At 39.3% G+C, this 22500-nt stretch overlaps 2 protein-coding genes across 6 annotated transcripts in view; both read left to right on the top strand.

Moving 5' to 3' along the window:
• Nucleotides 1–4860, top strand: part of LOC138045732 (uncharacterized) — a 47244-nt gene extending 42384 nt beyond the window's left edge. For both annotated transcript variants that reach the window (XM_068892330.1, XM_068892332.1), the window contains exon 15: nt 4182–4860. In XM_068892330.1, the coding sequence (XP_068748431.1) occupies nt 4182–4501 (320 nt within the window). In that variant the 3' untranslated portion in view covers nt 4502–4860. The remainder of the gene's footprint in view (nt 1–4181) is intronic.
• Nucleotides 4861–9957: 5097 nt separating this feature from the next.
• LOC138045734 (uncharacterized) overlaps nt 9958–22500 on the top strand; it is a 33619-nt gene continuing 21076 nt past the window's right edge. The window contains exons 1-9 of one of the 4 annotated variants that reach the window (XM_068892333.1): nt 9958–10984; nt 11197–11302; nt 11829–11974; nt 12501–12656; nt 12759–12841; nt 14047–14217; nt 14606–14710; nt 15660–15781; nt 16457–16771. In XM_068892333.1, the coding sequence (XP_068748434.1) occupies nt 10146–10984; nt 11197–11302; nt 11829–11974; nt 12501–12656; nt 12759–12841; nt 14047–14217; nt 14606–14710; nt 15660–15781; nt 16457–16771 (2043 nt within the window). In that variant the 5' untranslated portion in view covers nt 9958–10145. The remainder of the gene's footprint in view (nt 10985–11196; nt 11303–11828; nt 11975–12500; nt 12657–12758; nt 12842–14046; nt 14218–14605; nt 14711–15659; nt 15782–16456; nt 16772–22500) is intronic. The other 3 variants (XM_068892336.1, XM_068892335.1, XM_068892334.1) reach the window with 3 other exon arrangements.

The following is a 22500-nucleotide window of genomic DNA, read 5'->3' as shown; positions in this document are numbered from 1 at the left end:
AAGATTGGCGGGGATGACTTGATTGAAAGGAGCTTTCGATACAAGGTTTTACAAACTACGGCGTTGTCTCCCACCCTGGATAGGCTATCAAGACAGGCCTCGTAAAAGGAAGTTGGAGAAGAAGCACATGGACCAGAGTTATCGAGTAAGGAGGACCATTTGGGACGCAGGAAGGACAAGCGACGCCCCACAAAGTATTTGACAGAAAAAAAAAACTAAAATCATCAGGGAAATTAAGAACAAAGGCCATCTTCGCCAATCTCAAAGCCTGGGCCTTTAATTAAGACGAGACTGGCAAGATTGATACCCCCAAACGTCAATTTCAAAAAGCAAATATTACGACTAACGGTCTCCATTTTTGAGCCCCTGTGAAGGTGAGCTCGCACACAAAACGAAGAATGAAAACAACACCCTCACGCCCCTTCCCACAATTGAACAAAGCACATGCATGAACTGGATTGACCAAGTATTACAATAGCCCTTTTCTCGGTTAGTTTTTCTCATTTGCATTACAATATAATCTAGCATGTATGCAAGGCAATTTCGGGCTATTTTGTAGTTTTAACCCGAAATTGCCTCGCATCCACGTTAGATTACATTGTAATGCAAATAAGAAAAACTAACCGTGAAAAGGGCAATTAAGCCTAAAAGTATACAATACAAGAAAATTATAGGGAAAAGAAAATCCTAAGCTAATTCTAAAGTAAATTAAGTTCTTGAATCCTAGCAAGTTCTACTATGGACAACGTACAGCTTAAAGCTTTATAATTAACTTAATTACAGCAAAATATTTACAACCAAACAAAACCTTCGAGTTCTTTGGGTGGCTATTTTCTTTCACTAGCCTCCTTACAGCTTTTTGCTTCCCAAACACGCCCTCCTTCGATTATTCCTTATTTATCCTCTTTGAAGACTTTATTGAGGAGTCTTTGCGTGTCACTCGTAAGCAGATCTTTGTGCACATTTCTGTCAGTTCTGTAACCTTTTGACGTCTAGACCTCCAGTTTTTTTCCTGTCTCCAACAAGGGGGGTTTTGTTGATGCTGAATAACTTAGCAACGGATCTTGCTTCAGAACGAAGCCTCCAGCCCCCCAGCCACTTTTCTACAGTTTTTTGAGCGATTGAGTTTGGCACCGGTGCCCCTTTCATAAACATGAACACAGTTGAAAAGATTAGTGAAGTACAGTCGTAGTGTCGTCGGCATACAAGCGAACACGAGCTTTTCTCCTCCCTCTGGCACCAGAGATGAGCAACCCCTCACCCCCCGGACAACACACCAAATGAGAAAAGCCAAAACCTCAACACGGAGGACGTAATGTAAGAGAGACAAAGGGTCCCCCTGACGTACCCCGCGCTCACGAGAAATCCTCTGAGATAGCCAACCTTTTAAGATAATCTTCATAAAGACACCATTGTAAAATGTTGAGATTCACCGGCAAACTCTCCAAAACCATAAACCTGGAGAAGTTACAAAAGAAAGGAATGGTTGACACCATCAAAGCCGTTCTCCTGATTAAGACTGACTAAGATGGCGGATTCATCCGTCCGTTGAATGTAGTCCAAAACGTCACGCAAAAGAGTGACATTAGAAAAAATACTTCGGCCAGGAACGGAGCAAATCTGATCAGGATGGACAATATATTCAAGAACTTTGGAAAGACGGGAAGTGATCGCTTTCAAAATAATCTTATAGTCTACATTCAAAAGAGAGATGGGTCCTCAGTTTTTTCGGTACTTAATGTCACCGCGCTTCTTAAAAAATAAGGCGGGTCACGCTACCTTTCATCGACCCACAAAGCTCGCCATGGGAGAAACACTGGTTAGAAACACGGAGTCAAACGAGACCCAAAGTCTCCCAAAAACGAAGATAAAGTTCAATTGACAGTGGCAAGGACCGATCCCTAGCACGAAGCGCGTTGACGGGGAGAACGGAATTTTTCAAGGGAATCTAAAAAATGTTGTTTAAAAAACGCTTCAATAGGTTCATCAAAGGTCTGAATAGAAGCGCGTGAACTTCATCAGAATTAAGAATAGAAGTTACACTTACTTTATTTTACTTCTTTTACTTTAATTGGTTATCATGTTAATTAATTAATGAAAGTACTTTGATTAAGAAAATAACACAAACAGCTATGATACACATTGTATTCCAACGCATTTTTTATAGAACTTGACGTTTCGTATGCTAGTCCACATACATTTTCAAAAGTGACCGTTACAATTTTTGAAAACTATATATATATATATATATATATATATATATATATAGATATATAGATATAGATATATATATATATATATACACAATATGTACAATATGTATACAATGTGCCCTCCCGGTTGTCACCATAATGGCTTTATGGCAACTCCTGAACTTGGGCACAGGATGTACGGTTACACATTGTTGGATTGCATTGTGGAGTCACAAGAGTGCTCAAACTGCAAGCAGTGAGCGAAGCATTGTGCCAATAGTGAACACCTATTATGAGGCTCTCCACCCAATCCAGAGAGTGCTCAAACTGTATGAACAGTGAGCATAATATACAATATGTATACAATGTGCCCTCCCGGTTGTCACCATAATGGCTTTATGGCAACTCCTGAACTTGGGCACAGGATGTACGGTTACACATTGTTGGATTGCATTGTGGAGTCACAAGAGTGCTCAAACTGCAAGCAATATATATATATATTGCAAACTGCAATATATATATATATATATATCGTAAACATTAAAGGTGTGGAACCTAGACTGAGAAAAATGATCTGCAGCAGTAGGTGTCTAGACATAATGAGGAGTAATAGCTAAAACAGCAACAACTTCTCACTACTAAAAAAGTCTATTTAATTTTGCAGTGAAAGTCAGTTTTTCCGGACGCTAAAATGTCAAAATGATCCCATTTAATGTCGTGACCAGTGGTTTTCACATGATCAGAAATGGCTGATGAATGGTCACTTTTAGCGAGGGCCTTGAAATGTTCTGTTTTTCTGTCATGGAGTCTTCGTTTTGTTTTTCCAATGTAGAATTCATCACAGTTCTATAAAAATGCGTTGGAATACAATGTTTATCACCGCTGTTTGTGCTATTTTCTTAATCAAGCTAGGATGGCCAAGAGCAAGAGTTTATACGATACTACATGTAAGTACTTTGTTATAGTGGCACCCCACTTTTAATAATCTCAAAGAAACAATTCAAACTGAACAGAAACATGATTCAGAACCCCAACTGGCACGAGGCAACCAGTTGGCTATTTACAGAGCGTGGTAGAGTTTAATCCGGGACAACCGAAAACACAAATCCAAGTCAGAGGTTAGAACGGGATTTAAACCCAGGGCAACCACGTGCAAACCCAACGCTCTAACCACTGGACCACGCTGCCTCCTTAAATCTCCTTATCTTTAGAAGGAGCCCATGAGTAGGAGCGTACAGCTTCATGAATAGGGAGCTTACGAAACGAGGACGACGACGGCTACGAGGACTTCATTTAAAAATGCGAGTTCGCGTTATTCATATCACTACGAAACTATTTCATGTCGTTTCGCGTTAAAAATGTGTAGTAACTGTCGAGGAATTAACCTGGTATGAGTGAGTTGGAAGCGTAGAGAGAGAACTGAAAATTCATCGTCATGTGCTAACGTCCTCCACAGAACCTTGAATTTGGTCATTTCACTTCGTCATTTAGGAGATGACGGCAAAGAAATGTACCAAAATGTAAAACGCACGTGCAGAGCCATTGTTTTTGCTCACTAAACCTATTGTTTTATAGCGTCGTCGTTGCCGTCGGCGTCGTCGTTTCGTAAGCTCCCTAATATTGTATTTGTGGAACGACGTGTTTATGGACCGAGTTATTTTTAGATTGATTTTCCCGCGAAATCAGACCCCTTGAATTCCAGCTAATCACAAGTCTTGCACGAGAAATTATTACCCATGGGATTGAGAATGGTCGCTCGTGTGAGACAAATCTAAAAATAGCTGTATCTGTGAAAATGCCATTCCATAGACCAAGTATTGCAGTTGTAGGCTCCCGGTTATAGTCTTTATCCTTGTAATGCTGACTTGAATTGAGTTAAATAAACAAATTATGTTGTTTTGTTTTGCGCGCTAGCTGGGCTTTTTAAAAATGAAATTCGATTGCGTTTCAAGTGTGTGATGCCGTTCTCAATGTCTGCTTATATCACAGAGTACTTTCCCAAGACCCGTCCAGAAAGCATGGCAACAGGTCAACAATTCGATCCAGAGGGGCTCTCTAGTTTCCTGGCAAACCTATTTCCAGAAGAGATGGCCTCATTGTTCTCGCAAGTGGATCCATCATCAGCTATGTTTGGTCAGCAGAATTGGTGTCCTCCTCTCCAAGAGGCCGAATGCGCCTTTTGTCATTCAAAACCAACAGAAAACAAATTAAAGAAATGCATGGGATGTAAGAAAGTGTTTTACTGTGGTAAGGAATGTCAGACGAATCACTGGAGCGATCACAAGGCCGACTGTCAAGCCACATCTTAATCCTTAAAAGGAGGGATTCATCTGTATAAATAATGGGCAGGTTCATTTATATAAACCCCTCGACTGACAACCCCTCGGCCTATGTACACTATACGTGGTCACTCGTCACAGAAAGTCATACTCAGAGGGGTTGACAACTTGGGTGACTGTGAGATTTCAACACAATACTCTTAGAAACCTAGAAACGCACAACATACTGGTACTCAAAAAGAGTTTTGTGAACTTTGGTTTTGGAAGAAGTTTTCAAATGAGTTTATGCCATCTTTTTAGGATTCCACATACTAACTTGATTCCCTTTCTGTAATAACCTGTTGGATCGGAGTTACATGCTGAATAAATTATACCCATGCAAATGTAAATCATTGTCCTTGGCTGAAGCCTATTTAATTGACTCAAGTATTTACTGTAAGCAGCAACACCCCCAACTCGGATGCAGTAATTAAAGAGTGACATGATAAGATAAGACTGAAGAACTAACGAAACAGGCCAATATTGATGATATTGTTTCTATTTTATCATTCAAAATCGGCAGATGCCTTCGAAGTTGCATCTGGAGTGAATTACACTTTGTTATCACCTCCGAGATAACCAGTCAGATGTAGAAAAACATGTAAAAAGAATATTAACGATTAAATTTGCAAAAGAAATGTAAAGGCCAAGGAAACGCTTTCAACCGCGTTCTATTTTGTTGAACAGCGATGTTGAAACCTTTTGCCACATTCTTTCAACCGTGTTGAAACATGTTGAAACGAAGTTGAATCGGTGTTGAATGAGTGTAAAAGCGTTTCAACTTTGCTTAAACAACCATTCAACATTTCTTTTGTTACCGCTAATGTTGAATGAAGTTGAAGCAGTTTGCCCCGCTCTTTCAACATTGTTGGGTATGCGCGTGCGCACTTAACGGCCTTTAATGACGTATCCATGCCCGTGTCCATTCAAGCAAGTCCGTATCCACAGTAACAACTGCGGCTGCAGCTTGGGACTGAATACCGGGCCTCTCGTGAAGCTTTGTTGAATCAAATGTTGATGGTGTGTTGAGACCTTTTGCCCACCCCACCCCAGTAGTCAACATTGCTGTTCAACATCATTCAACAAAATCGAACGGACGTTTAAGCAAATGTTGAAGCCGTTTGCCAGACGCCGTTTGAGACGCAGGTGAAGCAAGCCCTACATAAATGAAGATTAAAATGTGTGATCGCCTCAGTTTTTGGTTTTGCCTGCCATTTGCAGTTGAAATTCACATTAGAAAATTCGTGACACCGATTGCATTGAGACTCATACCGTGATCTGCACCAAATTAGTTGGTTTCATTGGAGATAATGTGTAGAATGCTCCTTGACCACCACGCGGTGATCTTTACCACCATTAGATCACCTACGTATTTGGCCCTTTTATTTCACTCCTTTTTGTTTAAAAGAACGACAAGTACAAACGGTAGGGAATGCCACCACTCAGGATAACTGGTGCAGATGTTACAGGTTAAATTTAAATTCAGGATAAAATGATTTCAACCTGGGTTATTTTTATTTAAACTACGTAGGTTGAAAATTGAAAGTAGGAAAGCTAACATCAACAAAAAGTCCATCAATTATTAGCAAGCGTGTGTACATTGGTAAGTAAATCGGTGCTGGAGGTAAGGGGATGTGGTTAGCTTACGTTTTTCATGAGTTCGTATATAAAACCCCCTTTGGTTGTTCTTACGTCTATGCACTGATTTTAAGTGGTTGGGGTTAGGCATACTGTGCATGATAACCAATATATTCTCAAAGGTTTTGAAGTCACAATAACAAAACTAAGTCGAACCCCTGATTGCGTAGGTGGAAAAAGGAATTTTTTTCTACTGTTCAGAAGGCAATTTGCAGGCTCTTGTAAGTATTATTTACTTGAAACGATCAAATAAAGTGTTTGGCTTTTTTGCTCATTCCGTTTGTGGATATCCAAAAAAATCCAACTATCATTTGGGTATGGTCTTATTCAAGCCGTGAGTTCTTCAATTTGCGCAAGTAGTACATTAGGGTGAGGCGTTTCATTGTCCTCTTTATTGATTTCAGCGCCACTGACATAATCCTAAAGTTCGAACCTCTGCTTTTTGGGCCTTCCTTCTCTCTTTTCTTTGTTATATTCTTTGTGATGTGTGTACTTTTTCCTGTAATATTTTTATTTTCACTTTGGCGGGAAGATTATCTGCTGTGCTGGGTTGAACTTTTGTCCTGCTAACAAATTCGACTTTTTCTTCAATGTGACAAGTTCTTTTCTTTAATTAAACTGCAAATGTTTGCCTGTTCCAGTAGACCCTGAGTCGACCAGGGGATTCCTTGGCTCACCACGAGCATGGTTAATGCTGTGTTTGTGGCCAAATCAGTCATCACTTAACTCACAAATTCTTTTCCATTAGTGTCAGATTGCAACTTTATCGGAAACCCCACCATCCATGCCCGAAAACATGTAGACGTTCCAGGATTCTGGCAACTTTTCACGTTTCTATATATTTGAGAGGAAATACCCACGAGTACTTTGCCCGAAGGATCTTCAACGTGAAGAACCCAGTTATGCTCCTTAAAACACTTACAGGTTAAGAATAAATCAGATCTACTTGCACATTGAAAAAGAAAACCGGATGCTTGAATTGGATTTATCATGGTTCTCTTGCAGTGACTAGTAATGCTCCCTTCTTCCTGGCGTAGTTTGCATAGCGAGGTAAAGAAAATTAATTGTAACTTTCTAGCAAATTTCAATCTTAGACGTTTGTACAAATTTCTGTTTTGTCTCTGTCACGGTGACATGGATCGAGTTTCTAAGGTTCTCTTGATAGAGTAACTACTTAGCCCTTATTCTTATCACTGACTGTACAGTGGGCTTTGGCTTAGACCAAGGGTGCGTTCGATTGACCGAATTCCGGAATAGGAATACATGGAATATAAGTTAGAAATCCTTCGTTTTTACGGAGATTCACATTAAAAATGTCAAACATCTACTAAAATGTGATTTTAAGCATATTTTCATTATCCTTGCTGCTTCCAAACGCACCACACATACCATTTTAATAATCACTCCTCGTATTCTTATTCCGGAATAGGGTCAATGGAACGCGCTCAAAGTTTGTTGTTGGAAGAATTAACTGCAGACGTGTTGTGGGGGTCCGCAAAGATCTTATAACATGCGTGGGCCACAGAGGGTCAAAGTTTACAACACCCTGTCCCTGTTAAAATGATTTTCAAACTAGGTCATTTTATTTTAAACTAGTTTAAAAACTATTTCACCTAGGTTAAAATTTTTTCACAATCACAAATGTAATCACAAATGTACGATGGTGCATACCGAAAGTAGCATACCGTATAATATGTAGTAGAAGTGCTATTCGGTGGGCGATATCTTTCTTAATTAATAGCCTGACATTAACACCGGGACCGTCTATGAAACGCCTCCGATAAATACTCAATAGCCGGTGGTTTTCACTCGGCATTAAAACAGGCAAGACTCTGAAAGAGAAACTACGGAAAAAGGTTGAATTTGAAGATTCCTCTCTTTGCCTCGAAATGTCTTAAGCCTGAAAGTTAATCGTTCCCAACCGAGTAAGTAATAGCGGAGCTCCGCGGCGCGCGCGCGCGGGGCCATGACGTCTCGACCGTACGTACGTACGTCCACCCCTCCATGTATGCCAATGCGACCAGTATCATGCTAGTTTACGGCATACATCTTCCATGTTTTGATCAAGTGACACCTATCAAAACAAGGTATCCGCTGACCAGTATCACGTGACCATATCGCAGGCTCAAGCTTAGAGCTCACCGAGGTCAGCTGTTTTTTTTTTTAAGTTGACCGCTGACCAGGTTCTGATTTGCGATTGGATTGCAGGTCAACCTAGGTTAACTCACCTAAATTTTAAACGTAAGCGAGGCTTAATTTTGGGCGCGCTTTCTGTTCTTCGACGCGGCTACACGGCCATATTACGTCAACTGTAGTTCCTACCCAGTCAGCCCTTTTCGAGTTCGGGTGGAAAACTGTTTGGAAAATGCTTTCGTTCTGCAATTTTCGCTGGCTTCAATTCAGTTTGACATATCATGATAGCTGTGGTCCACACTGGCGGCTATGCAGTTATTCAAGTCAAGCATAGGAGGGATATAAACTTAAAGCTGAGTGTTTATTTTTAATTTGCTTAGAGCTGCTTTTTTCTCTGCATTGCAATTTTTGGCATATCTTTAGAAGCTCTGATAAGGTTACATGATGCCTGGAGGAACTATGCCTAGAACAGAAACGAAAGGAGAGCGACAGAGAACGACAACGACAAAACAGAATACCAGTAATAGCTCATGCTTAGTGGAAGAAGTTATATTCCAACCTCGTTATACTCCACAAAATCTTTCCTTCGGCACTAAACCGTTTGTTACTTTCAAAAAGTGGTTTAATCGGTTTTTCCTTTGTTCAGGAATGAAACTCGATTTTTTACTGTCAACTTGAATTAAGTAACAATTATCTGTACACTTTTGGACATTAAGAAAATTTTCATTTTTTTCTTTTGCTCCAAAATGCGAGCGAACAAGTGCTTTATTTAAGTATTGGAACGGATCTTGTTTGAAGTTTGTCCTTTCTTGTTGCATTGCCGTATTTTGCCGATTCTTGTTCCAAGTCAACCTTGCGTGTTTCAATGAAATACATCAAAATGTGAATGATCTCGTTTTCAGAGATAAAGTGGAATGAAGTACATCAGTAAAACTCTTTTTTGACCTCTAATTTTAGCGTGATTCCTATTCGCTGGCAATTGACAGTTGACTCTGAAATGGCTTTTTTTCCTTTCCATTCGCTCGCTTAGGATTAGACTACCTCACGAGAATCCCAGGAGAAAATGTTTTGGCGAGCGATTTTTCGTTTAAAACTCATGCGGTTCAAGAAAAATTTATTGCCAAACTGGTGAATTGCAAAGTAAATTTCACTCGAAAAACCGATATCGTACTTTTCGCTTCGTGATGCGATATCGGTTTTTAGCGTAAAATTTACTATGGAATTCACTAGTTTAATAGCCAATGAAAATTTCTATATGGCTTCTAATTTTAGCGTGATGCCTATTCGCTGGCTATTGACAGTTGAATCTGAAATGGCTGTTTTTCCTTTTCCATTCGCTCGCTGAGGGTGTGCTTGTTTTCTTTTAAAACTCATGCGGTTCAAGAAAAATTCATTGCCAAACTGGTGAATTTCAAAGTAAATTTCACTCGAAAAACCGATATCGTACTCATCGCTTTGTGATTCATGGTTTTTAGCGTAAAATGTACCGTGGAGTTCACTAGTTAGCCAATGAATTTCTCTATAGAAGAAAGGAAAGAAAATGATTTAATTATTAAAGCTGCAACCGGAAACATCAAAACGCGGACAATTCAAAAGCTTTTATTTTCACTAACCCTACAGGCCGTAAGAATAACCAACCATGCAGGGAGCTGAGCTTTTAGCTGGTGGCTAAATCTATACATTAATGTCAAATATCCGTCATATTGGACGTCGTTTATGTCATTTCTTATGAATACAATGTAGAGCCCAGTTGTCCCGCGGACACTTTTCCAGGAATTTAGTATTGTTTCGTAGAATATAAACAGCTCTGAAGAAATACCGGTAACAAACTGTTTCTTACTGTATTTCGTGTGCGACTTTCAATATGGCAAAATATGACAGCCAAGGGGTTCCGATTCTGGGGTTCCATAATCCGGCAGGAATGATTCTTTATCCTGAAGGTCTGTTCTCTTACTCGATGGGAAATACAAGAGCCAGAGACTTGACAGAGTTAATATCCACCTCCACACATCAACAGTTGGATTTACTGCTTTTGGCATCCGGTGATGTGAGAAATATTTTGTATACAGCGTCAGAAATGTCATTGAGGAAACCTCAAGAACGAGCCAAATGTTTGAATTTTCATCTTAATGATTACGACCCGACAATAGTCGCTCGTAACGCAGTTCTGCTCGAGGTCGCTAGTTCGATTGATCCAAATGTTGCAGAAGACCTTGACTTCTTGTGGAACATCTGGTATAATATGGCACTTTCTGAATCTGACTTTGACAGGCTTCAGAACATTCTTTCAGTCTTTGCCGAAAAGAACTTTGATGGTCGTGAACAGTGTATTCTTAGGTTTGACGATGTCGCCGTTCTCAAAGAGTGTCGAGATATATGGAAGGACTGGAGAGGGCTTGATCTTGACCTACAGAGTATGAAAGTAGAGAGAAAAAATTACATGGGGATCAAATTGGCACAAAAGGGATTCAAAGTTGAGAATCAGTGCCATTTTGTTCTTTCCCAGATGACGATGGGAATTACATCTTCTTATAAAGATACGACGACCAACCAATTTTACAAGGAAATAAAGCATTGGTTTGAAGAAGGGTCCACAAATGATGAGTCTGAGAAAGTAAACCCGACCTTGATTCGTCCGTTTGTACACAAGTGGAAGCAGCATTATTGTGCCTGTCCATTTGAAGGTTACCTTCCCTTTGAATCGTAAGTCATCAGTCGTCTAACAACACTAAAAAGCTCTTAGAGAGACTTGTATTATAAACTGAAACCTTCCACATCTACAAGCATACAAACAATCAGACATCTAACCACCCTAAAGTAAAAAGGTTTGTTGCAAACATGCCGACCAATTGCACCGGGCCTGGTATAGTAAGGCACAACATCTCAGTCTTCTCTTATCTTTTCCGATTCTCTAGAAAGGTTCTCCGACGATGTGGCTCGCTGACCGGTGCGTGTAAGGAGACCTTACAATTGCTGGTAAAACGCTACAGGCAGTACAGGAGTCACCCGTCTGCTTTGATGGTCAGTTTCGTTTTTGTTGTTGTTGTTGTTGTTTTTATTTTTTTTTTGCTGTCAGGTAATTTAGTTTGTCTTTTGTTTGCTCCTGTTAACAAAGAACGTTTGATTTGTCCATAAACTTCGCTTAAGTTTAAAAGAACTATTTACAAGGACAACAAATTTAAAAGTAAAAAACCGAATGTTTTCGACAGTAAGTCATCATCAGGGTTTTTTCGCCTTGTAAATAGTTCTATTAACGTTTCATTTGTTTTTCGTTTTCCCCATTTGGCTGATTTGACAACAACTAGGATTCTTTTTCACTCTCATTCTGGTCATTTTCGTTTTCAAGGGCTTAGCTTCTTGGTTTCATTCCAATTCTTTTATATTATGATGGCCAGACAATTTATTACAATTATTATTGTAAAAACAATGACTTCAAAGCATAAAGATGGCTATAGGCAAAGTAAGCCCGGGAGCCACTACTCATATTTTGCTAGCCCCGCACATAAAATGTCTGTGGTAATGTTTTTTTTAAACATCATTTTCTTAGGTTACCCTTTGGACTGGCGATGCCTTAAGCTTGTGTACTAGTGGTTTGCCCCCTGAACAGTTGTTTGACGTAATCGATTCCAGTAATGCTGGTGATCATATTGGTTTGCTCAATGTTCTCGTTTGCTGCGCTCCTAGGCTAAAAATGTGAGTTGTATTTTATTCTCCTTTATTTTCTTCATTTATTTTTTTTATTCGGTGTTCTCTCTCGCGAAGTGGCGCTTTCGAATAAGAATGGAACCTACTACAGTACACCTTACGCAACTTGGCGATGTTTCAATGGATGGAAGTTTCTGAAGAAAAGAACGAGAGCGCCAGAGGACAGATTGAACGACCTTCGATATCGGTCATTTGGTTTGTCTAATTTGGAGCCTCCCAGAGTACCAGAAGACCGCAAATAGTTTTATTCAAATAACAGTGTTATTGTAAATGTGCATATATGAAACAATGCTAGGTGCTCCGAAGTTTTTGACTACGTTGAAACTCCTGGGAATTCCAAGTTTACAAAATTATCACACAAAGCAAGCTTTCTCAACCACACAACAAGTTAAATAGATTCAAGAGATATTAATAAGGCAGAGAAAATGACTTCCGAAGTCGGAAGCGTTCGAATTTAAGATCAATAATAAGCCAGAATCAAATTTTAGAAGGCAATATATTTATATTTTCTCAGGCCAGGTCAGTCGATTTTGTTCACATCGAGTATGCTATGGAGTAATGGCTGTCAAAGTATTGAAGATTTTTACAATCAATGCGTGGGTGTTCCATTCCATCTTCTACCAACTCTACTGGGTTTGAAGCTGGCCGTCGATCTAGAGCTGGGAAGCAGGTTCTGTATCTGTTGTTTACTTCAAACATTGCTATGAGAAAAAAATAATTTTACTGATTTCGTCAATATTGTCAAATTTTGTATTTTTGATTCATGATTTAGTAAACTGCCAGACAGGATGGAATCTTCTGAAGAAATTCTTTGCTGGGTGAAAGCGGAAGCTAAGAGATCGATCCTTACAATTGGTAGGTTACCAAATTCATTTCTGCTCTGTATTTTCCATTGGCGATAGTTTTCCCTACGAATAATCACTTAGTGGCGGAGGGGTTGGCGCAGTGGTAAGATCTCTGCCTTCCAACCCTAAGGTCCCGGGTTCCATTCCCGGTTCTGCCGAGATTGGAATATTTGGCGACCTTCTTTCCCGCTAAAGTTCACTCAGCTTTCCATCCTTCCGAGGTCGCTAAAATGAGTACCAGCATGCATGGACTGCTTAGAAGCGGCTGCAATTTGCGCCTGTATGTGCTTCCAGTCCGCTTGGGGTAAATTGATCATTGTAAAGTGCCTTTGAGACTTAATAATAAGGGCGCTATATAAATGCACCACTTTATTTTACTTTACTTTCCGTAGGCTATACTATGCGCTAATTTGTTTTCGCTTGGAAAGTAATTTCTTCCGAAATGCGGAAATTTTTGACACGCATGCATTTGGGATTTGGGATACCTCCACCAGGAACTCCTTCTCCCACCCCCAAAGTGGCTTAGCGGCTTCTCCGGGACAATGTCACTATATTTTGGGGAGTTACTATGGAATTCCTTTACCGATAAAATTATAGTTACACGAAGAAGAGACAATCTTTAGCCAGGCGAGTCGTCGAAAACTTCAAGATTAACCAAATGCAATCCATTTCTTTGTCGGTCGAGGTTTTGTCTATACATGCATCTAGTTGACTTTATTATACTCCCTGTAGCTGCAACTACATCTGCCGGCCACCCGTCTTCTCTTTTTCATGTTAATCTACAGCTTTTTGTTCTTCATCACTATGTTCCATTCTATTTTATCGTCATTTTTGTTCCATGAAGGTAACTAAAATTGGATGACATAGTCCCCTTGCAGGGCCGTAGGCAATAAAAGTAGTACATTTTAGAGACAACACTGTAATCACGCTTTATTTTAAAAAATCACAAAATAATGACTGAGGCAAGTGCCTCATACTGGTTACAGCCCTGCCTTGGAGCTTGATGCCTGTTAAGCCCCAACACATTGAATTTTCCCGGCACGCTACAATTGCAGCTTTGCAACTTAAAAACGAATATTTTGCTTAGTGTTTAAAGAGTAAATTAAAATTATCATTATGTTCTAAATGTCACCGATACCAAAGCTCTGGAAGCTAACACAGCTCCTGGACTATCATGGGTGCAACTTTAAAGGGTATTTTTTCTTTTTTTTTGTGCTAATAATGCAGATAAAAACAGTGACATTCTAAAGGGCTTACTACGGCTTTTAGAGCGATGCTTCAATTTACCGAATGTACCAGATGCTCAAGTATACGGAGTAACACTTTCCTCACCACTTACATTCCTGAGAATTGTTCACCAAATACAGCCACTCATTTCAGGTGGAGGTATGTGTTCGTGTTTATCCTAAAGGTGCGTAATTTGATATCATTTTGTTGCACCATGTTTAGCTAGCCTGCTTGTGATCGACACAGCGCGTTTACAAGAAGACAGTTGCCTTGGATTTTCCCACTGTATCGCATTTTTTTTGCTGGTCTCCGGTTTCCTGTTTTGAAACGTGAAAAGACCACGGATTGTTTTTCCAGTTTGTGGGGGAGAAATTTCAAAAAACCGAAAAGACGGTGGCCTTCACAGCGTGCCTTATGCAGTCTTCGGTATTAGATAGGTTTTCGGTTTTTAAATCCCATAAGGACCCCTGGCTTCCTAATGAAATGTTTCAAGATATTCCATTTTTTTGGATGTGAATCTTGTATTGGGATTTTTCGTCTTTTTTAGCCACTTGCATATTTGATCTCCTTGAAAGTGAGTTACCAGCTGACTTTCATCCCAAGTTTGGGCTGTCATGGAATTTGTTGAAAGCATCTGTTGGGAGTAAACAAGGTAACACGTTACTACTAACACCACCACCACCACTACAGTGGAACCCCGTTAATACGGTCATCAACTGGCCGAAAAGAATTGGCCGTATCGCATTTGCACTTTCAGAATTAACTTTTCTCTTTAATAAACAACAGGCCCCAGTTTGTTCAAAAGGTGAATAACGCTATCCACCGGATAAATCACTATCCATTGGATAGCGCAATTGGAAATTTCACTATTACTTATCCACTGGATAGTGAGTTTATCCGTTGGATAGCGCTATCCATCGTTTGAACAACTGGGGCCAGGAATGTAATACCACTATAACTACCACTACCACCACCACCACCACCACTACAACTAACAAACTACCACCACCAAACCAGTCTTCTTCAAGTACAATGAGAGTTTACATTGAATCCTATGCGAAACCATTGAAATGTCCTTCGCGAATGGTTTTTTGACAGTATCACAGATTTTTTAGCAAGTGTCGTAAGACGGGGCATAATCGTCCTTCGAGAGACTCTGAACATTTGCACCTGTCGTTAAGAGGCAACAAGTTCATTTATACCCTCTATTATTTGTCCATGAGTCGGGTACTCCATTATGAAGCGGTATATAGGCGGTCGGCAAAATCAACAGGGTCCAAAGGAAACAACAGACACGAAGAAGGGGGTAGATCTACAGAACTAGTGATTCCGATTTTTTTTTAGCTAATTTATGACTTAAAACGAGAAAATTTAACGTCTAAGAGTAAACAAATTCGTTATAACAGTTAATCGTAATTTGCGCTCTGTGACACTTGACCCTCGGTAAGAATAGATCACTTCCAATCATGGCAATCAATTGAACTAAAACATGATGTAGTAAGGGCCTCTAATTAATGGCAGTCAAATCCTGATCTTCGTAAAAGGATAAACAATAATCAGATTGTAATTCTAACATGTCTCATCACTCATGTTCAATTCAGAGCCTATTGTTGAAATACAAGTTTCCACCAAAATACCGCTTGCTCCTTGGTGCAAAGGAACGCCTCTACCCTCCATTTGCATAGCGAGGGACAGACAGCAGTTTGAATCAGTAGGATTCCAGGTATCCTGCTTTCTCATCTCTCTTGTTTATTGGAGCCATTTATTATTAATAATTGGTACTTATTATGCTGTTCCGGAACCACGGGGCGTAAGCTTGTCACTTAAGTCACTCGGGATCAACAAAGTTTCTTAGTTCGATCCTGTTTCTCGATTGTTCTTTGTTGTCTTTAAAATGTGACCCAATGATACCAACTTGAACAAAATGGGGATTAACGGCGTTTGGAGAGGGAGAAAGCAGGGGCTTTACCTAGGAAATTTGAAAGTATGAAAAGCCATTCTGAAATTCACTTATTTCGTATTCAAACGCTGTCCGTTTGAACAGTGTTCAATGAATTTGGTTGCAAACAGTCAGCCTGTGATTGAAAGTTGTTCTTTTGTAGGAGTGAAGGATTCACTTTAACTTTCCCAATAAAAGGCCGGGAAGACAAATCCTACTTAGAATTCCTAAGTTTTAATTTGACCCTTTCACTCAAGCATAGACTTTAGTATTTTTCAGCCGTTCGTCTTTCCATAATCATTCAGTTGTCTTCCTCTTGGTCTCAGTTTTCTTCGTCTTCTTACTTTTTAATCTTCTTTCATCGGTCCTTCTTCTTTTCCTTCTTCATATTTTTTTCTTTCTTTCGTATTTCTTAATTCTTGGCAAAGCATGGATTACTTTCCTTAATTTTTCTCAAAGGCACTATTTGGTCTGCCACTGTTTTCGATGGAGCCACCATATTCAGTGATTTACCACAGCTTACGATACGATGACATAGCGGATGTTGCAACATTTCATCTCTGCGAAAAAGACTGGAATCAGCTCAAGTCACGTGGTTGGATGTGGTTCTCTTCTTGTGAATTTTTCGAGGTCATTGAGTGTCACAAGATATTTCTTGGAGATGGAAGAGTTAAGAACATTGGACGCGTTGACCCTGTCCAAATATTTTGTTTGAATTCTGAGCAATCTTTCAACATCGTGGATTCAAACGAAAGTAGTGCCAACATTTTGAAGGTATAGACCGTATTCATAAATGGCAGCTAAGGAATTATTCTTTTGTCTTTATGCTAATCATCCTCACTAACATTAGCACGAACAAAATACAAAGGAATTTGTGACGATGATTAGCACAATAACTTTACGTAAACAAAATTTACGATGAAAGGCTTGTCCAGTTTGGCCTCGTCCAAAAGTATCCGGATATTTTTGAATTCGCAACTTTTTCTTCCCGGATACGCCTTCCGTCCACACGTCCGGGCCACACGTATCCGGCGAATTCGCTGGCGAATCCGGAACTTTTTGAATACGCTTTCCAGAGTGGATATTTTTGAATACGATATGAATCCGGAACAGTGTGGACGCCAAATCCGGAATTTTTTTTATCCGGATGACGTAACAAGATCGAGCCCAGTTGCTTACCGTGAAATTAATTTTCAAGATGGCTGGCGAAGGCTTCATGGCGCATGCTCTGTTACCTCTGTTTCCTTGAGGAGTCCTGAGTACTAGAGTTAATGCGGATACGTTTTGGATACGTGTGGACGGGCAAATTCGATTTGATTACGCTACGTGTGGATGAAAATATTTTTGAATCCGTAAAGAACAAGTTGCGGATTCAAAAATATCCGGGTACGTGTAGACGGGGCCTTAGTGTAAGAAACAGGTTCTTATGACTTGCAAGAATTGAAATTGATAAACATCATATCGCCCAATATGAAATGTGTACGGAAGAGCTAGGGAAAGGCAGAGAAAAATGAGGTAAGAAATTAGCTTTATTTTCCTGCAGTTTATCTTTGCGTGGGCCGGTGTAAAAATCTTAAAACGAGTCGGTTTGCAGATACCTTTAATTTGCATCAGAAAAGAAAAGATTTACCTTAATAAAATTCATTTCTGTGTTGGATAAACCTGGAACCTATTCCGGTGCGCAATTGTCCAAACATTTTTTTCTACAAATTTGGGCTTAACTTTAGAATACGCGGCTGCCGATTTATTTTAGCTCAGAGTTGTTTTTTTTACTAAGTTTCAATTAGTAAAATAGTCCCGAGTGACATATATCGTGACTTTAAGATCTTGAGAAAGTGCGAAAGTAAATTCGATTGCCTCATCTACGAAATGCTTTTTATAAAGGAGCTTAAACCAACTTTGAACAAACAGTCAGATTCAATCCGTGCGAAGTTATTTATATAGTTCTTTATAGCGTTTTGGTATCTTAACACTCACGCTTTAGCGTTTTAACCAACAGTCATGTAGATTTAATCCGTGCAAGTTATTTATATATTATTTTAATATTTTAACACTTACATTTTAGCGCTTGTATTTACATATTTTATCTTTGGACATTCTCACGTCTTAATTTGTACTTATATATGCAGATTTTATTCGCTTCTTTTACTACTTGAAAATGATCTCAGAGAGATCGAAACGTCGTTTTTTATCGCTAGTTTTTATTCTGAAAAGTTTCAATTTATCTGAAATATATCTGAGAATTTGTGTGGTTGGTACTGAGGCCTCATCCTCAATGATGCGCTTCGAAATTATCCGTTGTTACCCCGGCGTTTTCGCCTTTTCTCACTAAAATGCGTTCCCGGAATCCCTGGTTGGGCCTGCACATGTGGCTGTCAATCCATCAAGTTCAACGATTACATGGAATTTCTGCGTATGAAGTTCAGATTCCTTCAGTAAGCAGGCAAAACTTGAAGTAAATACTAAGGATTTTTTCGTATCTTGATGGTAACACCGCACTCAGGGCTTTTTCCATATACAAACTTTCTAACTAGTTACCTGTTTTGCCTTCAATATATATAAGGTTACCACAGCCAGCCGACAGCAACATTCACCACTTTCGAGCACAATTTTGAATGAGACTTTAATTTCTCGCCACCTTAGATTGCAGTGATCGTTCAATTAACAAAATTCAGGCGTGAACCCGCTACACTGTTTGCCCTTCCCCTTCCCAAGCGCAATCAGGGTTCTTCCTCGAGTGGAAGAGAAAAACTTTATCCTTGATTTTCGTAGGTGTTTTCCGGATTTTTAATGTGAATGAAAGGCTAAAAGACACGCAGGAGATGTGTTCAAATGAAAGCACCTCAGTGTGCATGGGGCCTTTTTGTGTTGTTACAAATACATAGCATCTACAGATACATGACTAAATACATAATATTTCAAGATATATTAATTAAAAAGTCTAGTTACATCATCAATCTTTTATCTATTAAATGCAAGCCCTCGTATAATCTTAGATCCAACTCAGGAATTCTGTTGAAGCCACCAGATGGGAAGATGCTTGTAACCTTGAGTGGGCGCGCATTCCAGGCAGCAGCACCGCATTTGTGGAATGAGCTCCCATCACAATTACGTACTATTCAATCTGGAGAAATTTTCAAGAAGTCAATTAAATCATTCCTTTTTAAACAATTTTTCCTTGATTAGTAGTAAAATGTATGAATGTTATATTGCCATTTAGACTTGTAATCACCTTTTAAATGGTATTACTTTTACGTTTTTAACTTATTATAAATATCCTAATTATTTTACTTGTTGATTTTAAATATCTTATTATGTAAAGCGCTATTGATCTTTTTATTGTAAATAGCGCTATATAAGCAACATTTTATTATTAATTTATTGTTATTATTTTTATTATTATTATTATTATTATTATTATTATTATTATTATTATTATTATTATTATTATTATTATTATTATTATTATTATTATTATTATTATTATTAAAAGGAAAAGCCGCTGTATCAAATGCGGCCCTGGATTCTCTTTTAAAACCAGTGGATAAAAACAGGTAGCGCATTCCGCAACTTAGCTGATACGTACGTAAGAAAAAGATCTAAGACCATAACTGGTTGTTTTAGGTTTATTGAGGGACAGACAAAATGATGATGTAATTTCCCCGTAGATCATGCATAAGTACAGCTAGTAGTGGTAGTAGTAGCAGCAGATTTTATTTGTACCACTGTACCACTGTGATCTTCTCTGTTTCGTTCTTTAGATCTTGAACAGCCCTTGATGGTGTCTCCGATCGTATAAATGTGGTAATTATCTGCGTACACAAAGAGGTTCTGTGTGTAATGGGAAATAGATTCCACAAAAGAGGGCCAAAAGACGAACCCTGTGGACATCCTCTTGTTTGCTCTTTCCACTCACTTTGCAGGTTTTGTAGCTTCACTCGAATTTTTCTGGGCTCAAAGAAAGATCGCATTAGGGTGATAGATTTGTATGTGACGCCGGATGCCTAGAGTTTCCTGATCATTAAGCCAGGGTGTAACGAGTCGACGCTTTACTCATATCACTTGATAGTACAGTCACGCAGTCCCGCCTGTCAGCTGCTATTTTCCAGTCCACAAATCATGTCTCGCAACTGTGCTGTTTTCTGTATGCCGACAGTTTTTGATATAAAAGCATGGAGGTCCAAGGTTGCCGTAACTTGCTTACAAAGCAGTTACTCGAACACCTTGTTGTTGTTTGAGTTCAAGACAGTTATATGTCGTAATTACTCCGATCCATTCTATCACCATTCTTGAATACTGTACTGGGGTCCATTCCCCCGTCTTCCAACTGCTTGGCCATTGCTCCTTTTCGATTATGGTGTTAAACAGCATTGTTAGTGATGGTGCTATTCCTCTCGCGGATAGCTTTAGAATCGTAGGAGAAATTCCATCCCAACCAGTAGCCTTTGAAGGTTTCAGCTTTTTGAGTTCTTTTTCAACGATCTCGATCTGAAATCGGCTGAAATTAAAATGGAGGGACCTGATGTTATGCCACTGGAAGTGTCCAGGTCATAGTGTTTAAAAACACTGTGACCCAGGCAATGTCATCCTTTCTTTTGCAAACAAATTGGTTGTTGGAAAGAAACCAGAAAATTGGTCCGGAAACGATCTTATACCACTGCCGAAAGCTGGAGACCTAGGAAGAACGGAGAATTACAGGGGGATATGTCTTGTTGTATTGCTGAAAAATTGGTAAATAAAATGATTTTGAACAGAATCGGGTCAAAAATTGATAAACACCTCGGTCGGCAACAACAGCGCACATACTGCGCATTGAGACGACTAATTGAGGGTGTGAAAAGTTCTAACTTGAAAGGAGTTCTGGTATTCATAGACTTCAAAAAGCCTTTGACAGTGTACACAGACTGTGCTTACGACATTCCAGAAAAACTGATAGATGCAATTGGCTTACTTTACCAGGAGGCGAAAGCCAGAATCATAACGTTTGTTGGAGAAACTGATACAGGCAGAGGTTTTGCAGGGGGATACCTTGGCACCATACATCTTTGCTATCGTGCGGGCCCCAGTTGTTCAAAAAGGTGGATAACGCTATTCATCGGATAAATCACTGTCAATTGGATTGCGCAATTGGTTTCGCTATTACTTATCCATTGGATGGTGATTTATCCGGCGGATAACGCTATCAATCGTTTGAACAATTGGGGCCTGGACTGTGCAATGACACGAGCCATAGATGGGAGAGAGGAAGAACTTGGCTTCAAGATTGAGTCGAAGGAGGAGTCGTGGTCATCATCCAGTGGTCATAACTGACATAGACGTCTCTGACGACATTGCCATCACCAAAGAGGAGATACATCTTCACTCCAAGAAGACGGAAGCGATGCATTTCAACAAGGGAAGAGGAACTACCATCAAGGCAAAGAATGGTGAGGAAATAAAATCTGTGGACAATTTCAAATATCTCGGTGGATGGCTTGAAAGCTCTGCAAACGATGTGAAGTCCGAAAGGCTCTGGCATGGTCAGCTTGTCACAGGTTGAGGAGAATATAGAAATCAAATTTAGGAAGAAACATCAAGAAGCTTCTTTTCATTATGCCGCCTCTGTAGAATCTATCCTGCGTTAAAGAAGGGATACATGGACAGTCACGAAAGCAGTAATGGAAAAGAAATTAGCAAATAATGACTTTATAATGTGTCGATGTATTTACTGAGTTTGTACAACTGATTGGGAACTTAACAGAATAAGAAAAATGTACAGATAAAAGATTGAATAATTAAAATACAATTGTGAAATATATATCAAATGAACATGTACAAAGTAAGACAATAAATTTATAAATCAGTAGTCTCTAAGAATTGCAAAGGTTACAGCCATTACTGTTGTTGTTTAAAAATGACTTTACGTCTATTCTCCTAATGTTCTTTTAAAAAGATACCAAAATGCAGCGTATGGTATTTAATGTGTCTTGGCAAGATAAATTGTCCAACAAGGAACTATGTGGAAATTTGCCACCAGTATCATCAAAAGTGGGTTTCATGCAGAGGGTTGAAGCTGGCCAGTTATTGTGTTAGACACCCTGAGGAAGAAGCATCTAAACTAGTACTTTGGCAGTCTATGAACGTGAGAAGACGAGCTCTTACTGACCTATAGAGACAACCTGAAAAGCGATACTAGTTTGGAAAGCGCGGAAGAACTGAGCTATGTTGAAGAGGGAGACCGGGAAGAGGCGTGTTGAGCCAAGGGCGTGCTTTTGCTCGGCCATAGTAGTAGCAGACTAGCAGTAGTAGCAGTCATCATTTGCGTTTAAAAAACTCTCTCTTTAAAGATTTTGTATAGTCTTACCAGAATTATCAGAATGCAGTTTTTACAAAAATAATAACATTGGCTACAATGTTAATAAAATATATGCTAACTTTCAGTCATTTCCTAAGTTCCAATTATTGACATTATTCCTTCAGAGCAAACTACTTTTCAGTTATCGACTAATTTTAAAGACAATTTC

The sequence above is a fragment of the Montipora capricornis genome, chromosome 4 (genome assembly GCF_036669925.1).
Source record: "Montipora capricornis isolate CH-2021 chromosome 4, ASM3666992v2, whole genome shotgun sequence".
Taxonomy (NCBI): Eukaryota; Metazoa; Cnidaria; class Anthozoa; order Scleractinia; family Acroporidae; genus Montipora; species Montipora capricornis.
The sequence above is the reverse complement of the archived record's forward strand: the minus strand, read 5'-3'. Positions and strand labels throughout refer to the sequence as shown.